Genomic DNA, 13,918 nt, shown 5'->3' on the forward strand with positions numbered 1-13,918 from the left:
TTGGTTCATTTGCCGGTGTAAACGCGGACCACACTGGAGTGTATTTGCTACATAATAACAATTTTATTGCCTGGTGCGGACCAAATAATCGAACTAGCGGTGTGAAAACGACCTTAGAATCATGCAAATGTCTATGATTAAGTTGTTTCAAAAACCTTCAGTTGAATATTAGTTGAACCATGCACCAAATGGCCATTATCTGACTCTTGCACTTGTGTTATTTTTAGCCATCACGCTTGACAGTTTACCACATGTAAGTACAGTTTATTTAATCCACAGAAGGGCACTATGAATAATTAAGATCAGTTTAAAATATTATTATAATAGGGCTATATGAAGCTTTGTGATGTCACGTTAGAATTATGAATTCTAGTTTCAAATCCATCTTGGTGTTTTGTTATACCACATTAATACATAACATAAAGATGCACTTCAATTATAGTAAACTCACTGAAAAGGGTGTGTGGTTTTATTAGAAATTATAAAAACAGGACTCTTTTAAAATATACAAATCATTTATTTTTATTAAGACCATTTTAGTTTTGACAATGGTAATGGATGTAAGTATCCATTATGTTTAGTCAAATGTAGTATTCCTCGATTTGTTGTTAGTTTTACACGATTGCAGCAATAACAGCTCCCACAACCCCTCCAGCGCTGCCAAGAGCCGCTGTAGCAGCTCCACCGAGTCCAGCCATTCCTGCAGACACACAAAACACATACACATTTGATTTGTTTGTGTTGTTTTTTACTGCAATGTTTGAAATGGTTCATCTGGTAACAATAAAACATTCGAATAACAATGTTTCTTACTATCATTATTTACTCTCTCTTTAAGATTCAGACTGTGCCATTCTCCACCCATCACCAATCACTCATTCACCCCAAACTGTCAAAGTGGGTGCAGTGTCTTGCCCAAAGACACAACAAACTACTATAAATAATGGATTTTCCTTACCAACTGACTGGAGAACAGCCACTGTGCTTCCAGCAGCCACTCCTCCTCCATTAGCAATGGCTGCAACTGACATCATTTTGGCTGCTACGGAACCAGCCACTATTCCTGTTGCTCCAAAGCCCACTGCTCCCAGGACCAACGGGACTGCAGCCACAGAGCCTGCTACTCCGAGGAAGAGAGAGTCAAAACATTTTTCAGCAAAACTATGCATAGCCTACTGTAGGCCTACACATAGTAGGTTATGAGTCTTGAAATTTAGTCACCCTAACATCTAGACTACTTTAAAATACAGTCTAATCACCATCATCATCATCATCATAGGCTATTCAAAATCATAGGCCTTATGAATCTTACCTGCTCCGGCAGCAATTGCACAGAAACTCACTAAAAAAACAAAAACAAAAAAAAAACTTAGTGGAAACAATTTACCAGTAATAAAAGTAGCCTAAAGACACATGCTCTGGTTTAAATAATGCCAAAAAAAAAAAAAAAAAAAGGTTAATACTCACGTAACCCCATAGTAGCCAGAAACTGTAGGATCTCTGCGCAGTCGAGTTGGTGCTCTTTATATATAGAGAGGTTTCGGACTTACAAAGAAACGAAACTTTAAATAAGAAAAGCGAAACTGACCAGCAGAGGGTGCCTTATCAACCCGAAAGTTGTAAAAAAACAAACAAAAAAACATCAAGTTCAGGTTAGGTACACGATAAAGCATTGAGAAACATAATTAAACATTGAGAAACACAATTATGCCACTAAAATCACTTCAAAAATAAATTTCGTGACTCATCCAATCGTCTTCTTCAGTTCTGCTCAGGTTACTGATGGGACACTGTCTTACATCTGTCTTAAATCTCTTCACTCTAAAATTTTAGTCCAGTTGATAGAATTGACATTTCTTTGTTACTGGTCCTACCTGGATGACCTGGAATGTTTCACAGTATGGTGTTTAATGTATTTATCTCAATGTAAACAAACACTACCAGGACAGTTACAGGTCAGATCTATTGAGTGGCGACCCTACAAATAATAAGAATAATTGTTTTCCATGACCAATATAAACACGTGTGATAGGTTAGTTTAATGCCATTGTGGAATATTCCTGGAAAAATAAAATCATCATCATCATGTATAGACTTACCCTATGAACAAATTCTGTTCTACACAATCTGTTCTCTCCATTCCCACACGGCCACTGACTCATTATGACCCAGTTTCCTTCCCCAGGTCACACAGGACACCCTCAAAGTGGACCTAGGACAGAGCACTGGGATTGACATGACAAGGAAATCAGTCAAAGAAACTGCACTTGTTGTTAGTCTAAGTCTTTAGGTCTCAGGTCAGGCTCTTAAATGATAAAACAGCTGTCACTCAGGGTAGTTCTGATTGGACTCTCTCCAGGAAAATAAAAGCAGACAGCACACACATCTGACATTACACTGCTCCAAAACACACAAGTGCAGTTGCACTGTTTTTGGAGGAGGTAACAGCAGTGGTGGTAATAGTACAAAAATGTTAAGTAAATATGCAGTTACATGGATAAAAATATACTCAAATAAAAGTGGTGCCAAAATTATACTTATGAAATCATAAAATACTACACAAAGTACTAGTTATTTTAGTGATTTTAGTTGCCTTTTTGATCAAAGTTTTATAAAGAGTTTACAGTTGAAATAAATGTTTTAAAACCACAATCTGTGGATTCTCTGAGCTCTCATCAATTAGAGCCAGTTACAATTAAATGGCTAGAATTATAGGCCTTTTCCATTTATACACCTGAATTTGTTATTTTCTGAGTCAGAGTGTATTTACAAAGCCCATGGACTGAACAAGTTCTTCGAGCACGAGCATGAGAACAGGCCCCTGGACCATGTAAATACTGCACAAATGAATAAAGTGGAAAATTAAAAACATGCACAATAGGCAAAATCCTCCAGCTTGGTATTCCTGACCAAGTCAGGCCCATATCTTGAGACGGACTGTTCCTGCACTTTGCCCATGACCTACTACGCTATAATATATGAATCAAATCAAGCAATCATGTTTTGAATATGCATAATTGAATACTTTCAATATGTGTTATGGCTGTGAGTGAAAAGGAAGGTGTTATAGAACATGTAATGTGTATGTACATTAAAAAAAAAGTTTTGAAATGTTCATATTTTAGGGCATATTGTTTAATATAATACCTACTGTTTAATATGATCCCAATCATTTACAGTAGCTGTAGCAGCTTATGTATTGTGTTTGCTTCCATAAGAATCAGGCATGTGTCTATAATTACGTTGTTTGAATTGAATCTATCACATAAAAATCATAACAAGCTTCAGTTGAATGTGAGCCCCATGAGACAAATGGTCAATATCTGGCTCTAATACTTGTTATCTTTACTTTTATCTTTATTATTCTCCCAAAGGAAAAGTGTTGTGCACACAATAGTAGCCTTAATCACAACTTAGACTCACACTTGGACATGGAGAAGTACATTCCCTTTAATAAAAGATCCGATCTCCTTGAAGAGTGCGTGGTTTGGGACAATATAAAATGCAAGAACTGATTCAATAAAAAATAAGGTCATAAGATTATTACTTGTTGTTGAATTTTTCAGCTTGTCCAAGAAAGGGTGAAAGAAAAAGGCTGGAGACCAACTGGATGTCTTACACAGGAGGTTTATTTACCATTAGTAATATGGGCCCGGGGGGCCTTAAAGTCAACATAGTATGATTTCAAAAAGTGAACATAATATGATCTTTGAGTGTTCAAGCCCCTTGACTATGATTCCAAAGGAGGAGGTTTAAAAGCCAGTGTGGTGAGCCTATGAAGGCCAGTAGACACCAGTTATATGTCACAATATGCCACAATTTATATAGTGGTATGCCAATGGTACGTGAAGGGAAGATCATGATGTAAATACAGCTTTTGTGAGTCAATGTTAAACTGAGATGTAGGTGGAAGATAAATTACTTTAATTCTCTTACATTATTGACATTAAAAAATGTATTCCATAAAAAGAGAACCTTCTTGCAGTGGTGGTTCAAAGGGCACTGTCAATAATTGTCCCCAAGTAGGCTATTTATATTCAGAGACAAACTAACTTAAATTAAATGATAGAAAAGTAATTGATTTTTGATAATGGCACCAATCATCCAATAGGTTTTGTCTCATGTAATATTCATTAACGTCTGATTTTAGAAACAACAGCTCCCAAAGCCCCTCCAGCAGTGGCAACAGCCGTTGTAGCAGCTCCCCCGAGACCAGCCATTCCTGCAGACACACAATACATATCATTTGTTAAGTTAGTTTTGTTTTTTACAGCAACATTTGAAATGGTTCATGGTAACAATAAAGCATTCTAATAACAATGTTTCTTAAACCTTCAGATGGTCATTATTTACTCTCTCATTAAGATTCTATCCTTGGGCCCTGCCACAGCTGCCCTGGAGCAGACTGTGCCATTCTCTACCATCGGCCCGTCCACCCATCACCAATCACTCATTCACCCCAAACTGTCAAAGTAGGTGCAGAGTGTAAAGACACAACAAACTACTTCATAAATAATGTATTTTCCTTACCAACTGACTGGAGAACAGCCACTGTGCTTCCAGCAGCCACTCCTCCACCATTAGCAATGGCTGCAGCTGACATCATTTTGGCTGCTACGGAACCAGCCGCTATTCCTGTTGCTCCAAAGCCCACTGCTCCCAGGACCAACGGGATTGCAGCCACAGAGCCTACTGCTCAGAGTGAAATATTTCAAGAGTTTTTATGATAATAGATAATAAAAACACAAAATTCATCGTCTCAGAAAATTACAATATTACATAAGATAATTTTTTAAAATTAGATTTTAAACAAAAATGTCAGGTTTCTGAAAAATATATTAATTTCTATGTACTCAGTATTTGGTTGGGCCTCCTTTGGCATCAATGCACCGTGGCATGGAGGCGATCACCCTGCAGCCCAGGTTGCTTTGATAGGGCCTTCAGATCATCTGCCTTGCTGTCTCTGGTGTCTCTCATTTTCCTCTTGACAAGATTCTTTGTGGGGTTCAGATCAGGCGAGTTTGCAGGCCAATCAAGCACAGTAACACCATGGTCAGTGAACCATCTTTTGGTATACCTTTGGTTGTGTGGGCAGGTGTCAAGTCCTACTGGAAAATGAAATCAGCACCTCCATAAAGTTTGTCAGCAGAAGTAAGCATAAAGTGTTCTAAAATGTCCTGGTAGATGGCTACACTGTCTGTGGACTTCAAAAGATACAGTAAACCAATACCAGCAGATGACATGGCAGCCCAAATTATCACTGACTGAAAACTTCACACTGGACTGCAACGTGGATTCAATGGCTCTCCACTCTTCCTCCAGACTCTTGGACCTTGATTTCCAAAATATATGCAAAATTTACTTTCATCTGAAAAGAGGACTTTGGACTACTGAGCAACATTCCAGTTCTTTTTCTCCACAGCCCAGGAAAGCAGCTTTGACTGTAATGGCTCTTAATGCACTGACTCCAGCCTCAGTCCACTCCTTGTGAAGCTCCCCCAAATTCTTGAATGGACTTTGCTGGACAATCCTCTCAAGACTGCAGCCATCCCTTTTGCTGGTGCCCCTTTTCCTACCACACTTTTTTCTTCCACTCTGCTTGGAGTACTCTGCAAAGAACCAGCTTCTTTAGCAATGACCTTTTGTGGCTTTCTCCATGTGGAGGGTGTCAGTGACTGTCTGCTTAACATCTGCTCAGTCCACAGCCTTTCCCATGTGTAGCCCACTGACCCAGAGTAAGACCATTTAAAGTCTCAGGAAACACCACAACTTCCCAGTATTCAGCTTTTTCACACTATTCTAATTGTCTGAGACACAGAATTTTGGGTTTTCTTTATCTGAAACCCAAGAAAGAAAGGCTTGAGAGCTTCACTGGATGTGTTATGAATCTATAGGTATAGGTATATAGGTTGGACTTTCTGAAAATACTGAACTTTTTCATGATATTTAAATTTTTTGAGAGGGACTAATGAGGCTAAACCAGGTCTACAAGTGGATTACATCCTTCCCACTGTAGTTTGGACGATATAAAATTGATAAAATAAAACTCAATTAGGCGAACCCACAAACTAAAGAGCTGTCCAAGAAGCACCTGAAGGAGCTCGTGCCACAGTTTGAGAAACAATAGGCTACTCTAATATAATGATGAACCATTGTCATCATTAGGCTACTAAGATGTGTGTACAATCCCTCAGTTGACTAGGTAGAATCCATGGCAAAAGGAGAAATTCAGTTTGTCAACTGGACAAAAGTTTATTTGGTCAAACACGTTTCACAGCTCATCCAAGCTGCTTCTTCAGTTCTGGTCAGATGCTGGTGGACACTGCCTTTTATCTGCCTGCAGGGAGGAAATAACTACGCTGAAACTACTCTGAAACTAACACACCTACTTGTTTACAGTTTCTGTTACTTAGCTAGGCCTATTGAGCTGTACTGAGTGTGGGGTCATATTAGCAGAATCATTCAGGGCCATAATGGAGCTTTCACAGCTCTGGGCCTGACCTGGCTATCTCTATTGTTTTCTTTGTTTGTTTTGATTTAGGTTTGAGGATGGAGAGTGTAAACAGGAGATGGATGGAGTTGTAAACAGGAGATAGATGGTGTCTGAGTCCTCCATTTTTGTTTAAGGAAGGGTTCTCTTCTTAAAAAAATAGCTTCTTTAACTCCCTCTCAAACCAGTTCTTTTCTCTGGCTCAGACCTGTACCTCACTGTCCTCAAAGGAGAGGCCCGTGGCTTTTAGGTGGAGGTGTATGGCACACTGAGGTCCACTGCTGCTCTCTTGTCTGTGCTGATACATCCTCTTGTGAAGTGGCTATTTTGTTTCTCCAGTGTAGCGCTCACTGCAGTGAATGGAGTGGACCACATTTTTGTTAAGAAAGAGAATTCTTCCTTAAACAGAAACGGAGGCCTCAGACATCATCTATCTCATTTACAACTCCATCCTCAAACCTAAATCAAAACAAACAAAGAAAAAAATAGAGATAGCCAGGTCAGGCCCAGAGGTGTGAAAGCCCTGAATGATTATGATAATATGACCCACACTCAAGTTCAATAGGCTGAGCAAACAAACTGTAAACAAGTAGGTGTGTTACTTTCAGAGTAGTTTCATTGTAGTTAGCTCCTTCCTTCAGACAGATTTAAGGAAGTGTCCATCAGCGTCTGACCAAAACTGAAGAAGCAGCTTGGATGGAAAAGTATTCGACCAAATAAACTTTTGTCCAGCTGGTTGACAAATTGAATTTCTCCATTTGCCATTGGGCAACTAAATCAAGAATAATAAGCCTAATGAATCTTACCTGCTCCGACAGCCACTGCACCGAACGTCGCTAAAAAGATCAAATAAAAAAAATTACTGGAAACGTAACATTCTGCCAATAAAACACCTTACATCAGGAGTCTCCAACCATTTAACTCCGGGCAGCTACTTTTACAAAACAAAAACCCAGAGAGCAACTAATTTTAGCCGTCCGCAAGAAAATTAGACGATTATACTTAAAGGTGTATAGAGGATTTTCCAAGGAACGAGAAATCCAGCGACTGTTTGTCCTTTTTCAAATGTTGCGCATGCGTGAAACCACCCCCCCTCCCCTACAGCTCCCTACGTAGAAACGCCTTCTCCCGCCTCCTCACTACGCCAGAAACAGGTTTGTTTACAGCCGGTGAGCTGCACATGACTTGTAAACAACTAACTACAGTGTTGGTTAGGCAAGGCGGAGAAGTGAGGAGCGGGGGGAGCGGGTGTGCGGACATTTCGTTCGCGGACGAGAAGTGAGGAGCAGGGAGAAGAGCGGAGCAGGGAGAGAGGAGAGAGGAGAGAGGAGAGGGGAGCGGTGCGCGGAATTCCGTGCCCGTAGAAGTGAGGAGAAGGGGGAAGAGCGGAACGGGCAGCGGGGACAGGAGTAGGAAAGGGGAGCAGAGAAGGTTGCGCGGAGATTCAGTGCGAATGAACTAGCTACAACACGCAGCAGCAAGCGGACTCTTTCTTTGCCTTGAAAATTACGTTTTCAGACATAGGATATCGCTTTCGTGTCCTGAAAAAACGTTTGACTAGCTCTTGGAAATAAAGTACGTTTTCATAATAAGCAGAAGTTACCTGTCCAGGAGTAATTTGGCGACCAATGCGTCAGTCTTTAGACCCTGCGTCTGCTTCAGTCGCGCCATCGCTGGAATGAATCTACAAGAATCACCTTAGTTTGGCTTCGCTGCTTTTCCCCTTGTCTTCTTCTTTCAGCGACCTCAAAAACGGACTTTCTTTTGCGGCTAACTGCTCCTGGATTCTTGTCTGCCATTGCAACAAACTTTGTGCTAACTGCGAGGAAGATATAGGTCAAAAAAAGCCGCTAAGAACTGTTGCATTGGTGGAGTAAACAGCGTCTGTGCGTCTTGCGTCTTTGTGGACTGCGTGAAAGGCGTACGTAAACCACGTACCGGCGGCGCGCAGGCAGGTCAGTTACGCTAGAAACGTAGGGAGTTTGATTGATAGCCTGTCAGCTAACAGATAACGAGGCCGTGTCGTTATCTATTGGCAAATGTTTAGCTGGCCCCACCACGTCCAGAGTTGATGAATTTTTATTCTCTTTTTTTGGTCATCATAATTACAAGGCTACTGCACCTCTATAATGCTATCATTGACAACTTGAAACAAAAAAACAAAAAAAAATCCTCCATACAACCTTTAGAGGGCAAGGTTACACTTAGAAGCCTGTAAAAACATAACCCTTTGTCCATTTATTAGTACACAATGTCCGTGGATGGGAGTGGAGCTTTCGAGCTACAGTTGGAGACCCCTGGCACAGACATAAGCTATGGTCCAAATAATGAAAAGAATAATACTCACACAAACGCATAATGATGATAAAGAGAATCTGGGTACACCCGAGTTGCACAAAAGGGTCCGACTCACTCTGCTGCCGCCCAAGTGTTGGTAATCTTTAACAAAAGAACGGTGGCCGACGAGGGACAAACTACAGCTTAAATAGATAGAACAGCTTTTAATAGATCCGTGTTTCAAGTACAGAAACTGAAATACAAGTTTAAACGAGGTACATACAAAAAACATGGAGCAAATAAAAAAACAAAAATCAAAAACAAACAAACAAAAAATAAAACTAAATAAATAAAACTAAATAAATAAATACTACCCCCCCGCAGTTACGCATGCGCGAGGGATCCAGGCCTGCCCGAGAAGATGCTCATAGCTGTGTTATGCAGGCTTATATTACGATACTATTAAAACGTATACTCGGTATAGCGTTTCACACTACTTTTAAGCACGTCTACATGGTGTAACCTGACAGACGAATCTCGATGTCTGTAGCCAATGCGAAACACAGAATACTAAACCCGGTAAGAGTCTTGTTCAGTATAGTAGGCTATTAGCAGCGTATAGATACCTAGAGCTAGACACATTATAACACCTAAAAACTCTAGATGACGTGTGTACATTTCGTAAATGTCATGTCCAGCACTTCAATGGCTGAGAGAGTGCGCTCTGAGTTCCATCTGTTTTATATAACCTATAAGGCGCACGTCACCTTTGAGCTAGTTTTCCTTTTATTTCTCTTCTCAGGTGATCCCGTACACAGGAGCCATACCTGGAGGCCTACACCCGGGAGAAGTCATCATAGTCCAGGGCACTGTGCCTCAGCATGCTGACAGGTAGACCTACCATGTGCATGTGGACGAGGGGATCACGTTTCATGTATTAACCTACATTCTCCAGTGTAATAAATCTTTGTTTTTACAGAGTAGTATAGCAACGATCTATAGCCTACTGATAGCCTGTATCTCCACCTTATTAACAAAATAGTGGAAATGCCTAGCAGTGAAGTACCTCAAACATTGTGGCTATTTCACAAATAAATCAAATCAAAGTAAGTAAGACAATTCTGCCACATTCACACAGGCAAGGTGGGCTGAAGTTTTTTTTTTTTTTCCAGGGCACAACTGTATGCCATGTACTGGAATTGAATAGACTGGTTATACATATATTATGTTACCACCTCAGTCACTGTTTAGCTTAAAATTTTAATCATAGTATTGTTGGATTTCAAAGTGATGAAAAGTTTGGCTAGTTGTCATTCTCATAGCAATTCAAAAATAATATTACATATTTTGAATGATCAGACATCCTGAAAATGGCACCATATAACAGTAACTTGAAACCCATAAACAGAAAGAGGAGCAAAATAATTTTTTTTACTACAAATTGCCCCAGAGGTCATCTGTGTCAGAATAGAAGAAACAGTTGGAGTTGTACTGTACCTTCCCCTGTCACGTGAATGTCTGAATGTCTGTTTTTTTTTTCTAGCTTTCAGATAGATTTGTCAAGCGGTTGCAGCACTAAGCCGTGCTCAGATGTGGCTCTTTGCTTCCGGGCTCAGTTCAGTGGCCAACTGTGTGTCATCTGCAACTCCCTGCAGAAGGAAAGTTGGGGCAAAGAGGAAACCATTTATCAGCTACCTTTCAAACAAGGAGCCCCCTTTGAGGCCCTTATATTGGTACATAAAAATGCCTTTAAGGTCAGTTATTACCTTATGTTTCAAAGATTGTGATGGGCAGGTGCAGATCATTTCAAATACTTGTAGGTGGCGGTGAATGGCACACACCTGCTGGAATACAAGCACAGAATGCCACTGAACAGGGTGGACACGTTTTCTGTTTCAGGAGACGTCCGGGTGTGTGCTGTTGGCTACATCCCAAGTTCAGTAAGTTATCTCTATCCTGCCCTCTCATAGATGAAGATATGCCGTTTGAGTCATTTGTTTACTTATGACTTTGTTTGGCTCTGCCCTGTTATAGGCAATATACTCAGAATCAGGTGACTTGGTGAGTTTTGCCTTATTTGCGTCATTCATCTTGGACAAAACATGGGAAGTGTCTTGTGATGTTACTAAATCTGACCTCAATGGCATCTTTGTGCAGTTTGCTGTGCTTGTTACTGCAGAATCACCAAATGTCCCAAAACAGCCTTCACATTAAATGTATTGAGTCACATCTGTAGTGGTGCAACACAATATTGCACTGCTAACCAATATGTATTGTATGTTTTTGCACACGTTAATTTATCAATTAATTTAAAGTTGTCTTTGGATATTACACAAGAAAGTTTAAGTTTATAGTGAAATGGAAAAAGGGTGTTCAAGTAGCATGTTACGCAATTGCAGCCTAAACAGAATTCAAACTATGTAGGTAGCGTGAGCAAAAACAATAGTTTCATACCAGATATGGCTGCTTGGTGCTCATGCTGTAACAATAGATTTGAGTTTTAAAATAATATTGCTGTTGTCCATCTATGCAAATGCTCATATAGCAAGAATACAATCCTGTATAATTTATGTACAGTAACTTTGAATCTGTTGTGCCAATGGGCAATAGAGACAGATCTATGTATATTTTTATTGGGTGACGTTAAATCAAAATAAATAAATACAAATTTGCCAATACTCAAACTTCGAAGTGGAGAGCAGCTATATATCTTTATAGGACAAGATTGAGGAGTTGTATTTTAAAATTTTCTAATAATTCTGAACATTTCAGAATCTCCCATACAAAGGTAGTATGCTCAATGGACTCAGCCCAGGGGAGCACATTACAATCAAAGGACAGGTCAGCATCTACCCTCACAGGTAAGGAACACAAGTATCCATACATGCGCATGTTTAATGTTAGGGTTTTACAACACTTTTGTATTACAGCTTCACTATTAATCTACGAAGTAGCCAAACAGAAAACATTGCTCTGCATCTTAACCCTCGCATAAAGTCAACCGTGTTTATAAGGAACTCATACCTGAGTGAATGCTGGGGGTATGAAGAGCGGGAGTTGCCCTTCTTTCCATTCTCTTCTGGGGAATACTTTGAGGTAAATATAATATTACTCCCAATGTGCAGAAACACTAGTTGGTACTTTAACAATCTGCATTTTCTTTGTAGATTCTCATTCTCTGTCAGCCCCATCAGTTTAAGGTGGCAGTGAATGGGTTGCACCTATTTGAGTTCAGACACAGAGTGCAGGACCTGAAAAGCATTGATCAGATTGAGATCATGGGAGATGTGGAGCTCATCGATGTCAAAGTGTGGTGATGTTCATCTCCTGAGCAGCCTACAACACTATTCTCTGTGCAACATAAACAGCAAGAACAAAGAATAACAATTCAAGTTCTCGTCAGTGGTGTGATGGTTTAAGGCGGTGCACATATGCGGTTACATCAGCTTCATGGGTTCACTTTCCAGCCTCAACCATTTACTGAATGTCTATACACTCTCTCTTCCCATTTCACGCTACAGCTGTGCTATCAAAAAGAATGATACTGAAAGACAGCCCTAATTTGTAATCAATTGTTTACAAGTAGAGTTCGCTCAAAATGTTCCATACTAACCTAATAGGAATGTATATAATGGGTTCACACATAGTGGTAAAAATCTGGATCAACATTAAAACAGAAGGCATTTATTTTGTTAAGTAAGTTCTTATGAACTCAACACTTGAAACATATTTAATTTTTTCCTGGAACATTATGATTAAAAAGTATAAACCAGTATTGATCCATCAGTTATAACATTTATAGACAACCCAGCCCTTTGCCCTAGTATGTGTGTAGTTGTTGAAAAAATAAACTCATGAAATGCATCAATAAACAACGGTCTGCTCAGTCATTTGTCACTAATCTTTACCACTTGTATCCACAAGATGGCACCAAACTACTGCTGCACCTTATATAAAGATGAGTTTGTGATAAGATGGCACAGAATTCTTAAAAAATACTTCATCCAGACATATCTGATAAAAAGTTTTATTAATATCCACAGGAAATATATTTTTGTATTTTTCTGTAATACCATGAAACAGTACAGTCTTATTTTCTTACATAAACGTAGAAAAAAACTCAACATGATATGCAATATCATGAAACCAATTGTTGAAATGCTGACTTAAAAGTCCAAATATGGCCAAACACATTGTCCAATCAGCAGGTTTGCTTTTCACAGAAAATGGCATTTTGTCTTGAAACAGGTCCTCTAAGAAGAAATTCCTTCGAGTGACTAAAAAGGTGTTGTCTATGGGCTAATTGGGCAAGTATCTCTCCCAACTCCAGCAAAGGCAAAACACTGGCTTGAGGGTATTAGTAGCAGCAGAGTAGACCACAGCTTATTCAGTTCAGCATGTGCTGTGGAGTCTGTGGCACAGGGGGCTGGGCGGGGGGCTCGGGGTCTGCCAGTGTCAGACTGAGCTGAGTTTGACCAGTCCTCTGACAGAGTCTTCGTGCAGGGAGTCCTGACTGGCAGGATTATAGAAGCCCGCCTGCACCGTGGGGCTGTGACCCATGGGGCTGCCACAGGGGAGCATGCCCGGCGGCGAGGGCACTTCCTCTGGGGTCAGGAAGTGGTGATGAGCCATGGGGTCTTGAAGGGGGTGTGTGTGGTTGTGGGCGTGGGGGTGCGTGTGGGTGTGGGGGTGTGTGTGAGTGTGGATGGGTAACATGTCCACAACTTCATGACAGCTCAGGCTCGACGTTGACGTGGGAGGAGTGGGTTGTCCGAGGGGGAGTGAGGTACAGGGACCGCCCAGTGACAGCGCTGTCCGACCACTCAGGATCCCGTTTTCTGGGGAAGCTGTCAGGATGACGGGCTCACTGCTTTGCTGCTGGAGGAGAGGGGTGGTGGCAGCCTGTAAAACGAATTTGGTGCTCTGAATGCACTGATCCTGATCACACTGAGCAGAAAAAGGAACAAAAACAGGATGGGGAAAGGATTGTGTGCATGAAAGAAAAGAAAAGACAAAGGGAGAGAAGAGAAACCAGATGTTAGTACTATTGTTAAAGTGCACAACCACACACCAGAAAGTAGCTCGTGCATCTGCCCCAGAAACAGCAGCCCAGTCAATGCAAACACACAGCTATCCAGTCTACCCTTCATG

The 13,918-nt window shown here is 40.6% G+C and overlaps 3 protein-coding genes across 5 annotated transcripts in view; 1 reads left to right on the forward strand and 2 right to left on the reverse strand.

Annotated features, from left to right (window-relative positions):
* Positions 1–496: 496 nt before the first annotated feature.
* On the reverse strand, positions 497–10,404 carry LOC110155251 (interferon alpha-inducible protein 27-like protein 2A). 3 transcript variants are annotated; one of them, XR_008632569.1, is made up of 9 exons: positions 10,265–10,402; positions 8,838–8,970; positions 7,297–7,326; positions 4,531–4,692; positions 2,100–4,222; positions 1,468–1,601; positions 1,313–1,342; positions 959–1,120; positions 497–700 (listed from the first exon to the last, which is right to left on the reverse strand). XR_008632569.1 is itself a non-coding variant. In XM_020919317.2 (4 exons), exons 1-4 carry the CDS (start codon positions 1,475–1,477, stop codon positions 615–617), a joined length of 288 nt encoding a protein of 95 aa, XP_020774976.2. In that variant the 5' UTR covers positions 1,478–1,579; the 3' UTR covers positions 497–614. The 3 variants fall into 3 exon arrangements, 1 of the variants encoding a protein (XP_020774976.2); XR_008632566.1 differs by having other exon boundaries at positions 1,468–4,222; positions 10,265–10,404; XM_020919317.2 differs by lacking the exons at positions 2,100–4,222; positions 4,531–4,692; positions 7,297–7,326; positions 8,838–8,970; positions 10,265–10,402 and having other exon boundaries at positions 1,468–1,579.
* On the forward strand, positions 9,139–12,642 carry LOC110155249 (galectin-8-like). Its single transcript, XM_020919314.2, has 8 exons — positions 9,139–9,346; positions 9,570–9,658; positions 10,311–10,521; positions 10,588–10,707; positions 10,802–10,828; positions 11,540–11,628; positions 11,698–11,863; positions 11,935–12,642. Exons 1-8 carry the CDS (start codon positions 9,308–9,310, stop codon positions 12,082–12,084), a joined length of 891 nt encoding a protein of 296 aa, XP_020774973.2. The 5' UTR covers positions 9,139–9,307; the 3' UTR covers positions 12,085–12,642.
* Positions 12,643–12,780: 138 nt separating this feature from the next.
* zdhhc14 (zinc finger DHHC-type palmitoyltransferase 14) overlaps positions 12,781–13,918 on the reverse strand; it is a 28,153-nt gene continuing 27,015 nt past the window's right edge. The window contains exon 10 of the mRNA XM_020919682.2: positions 12,781–13,714. Within this exon, the coding sequence (XP_020775341.1) occupies positions 13,223–13,714 (492 nt within the window). The 3' untranslated portion in view covers positions 12,781–13,222. The remainder of the gene's footprint in view (positions 13,715–13,918) is intronic.

The sequence above is a fragment of the Boleophthalmus pectinirostris genome, unplaced genomic scaffold (genome assembly GCF_026225935.1).
Source record: "Boleophthalmus pectinirostris isolate CB_2022bp ecotype Guang Dong unplaced genomic scaffold, ASM2622593v1 HiC_scaffold_10, whole genome shotgun sequence".
In the NCBI taxonomy this organism is placed as follows: domain Eukaryota; kingdom Metazoa; phylum Chordata; class Actinopteri; order Gobiiformes; family Gobiidae; genus Boleophthalmus; species Boleophthalmus pectinirostris.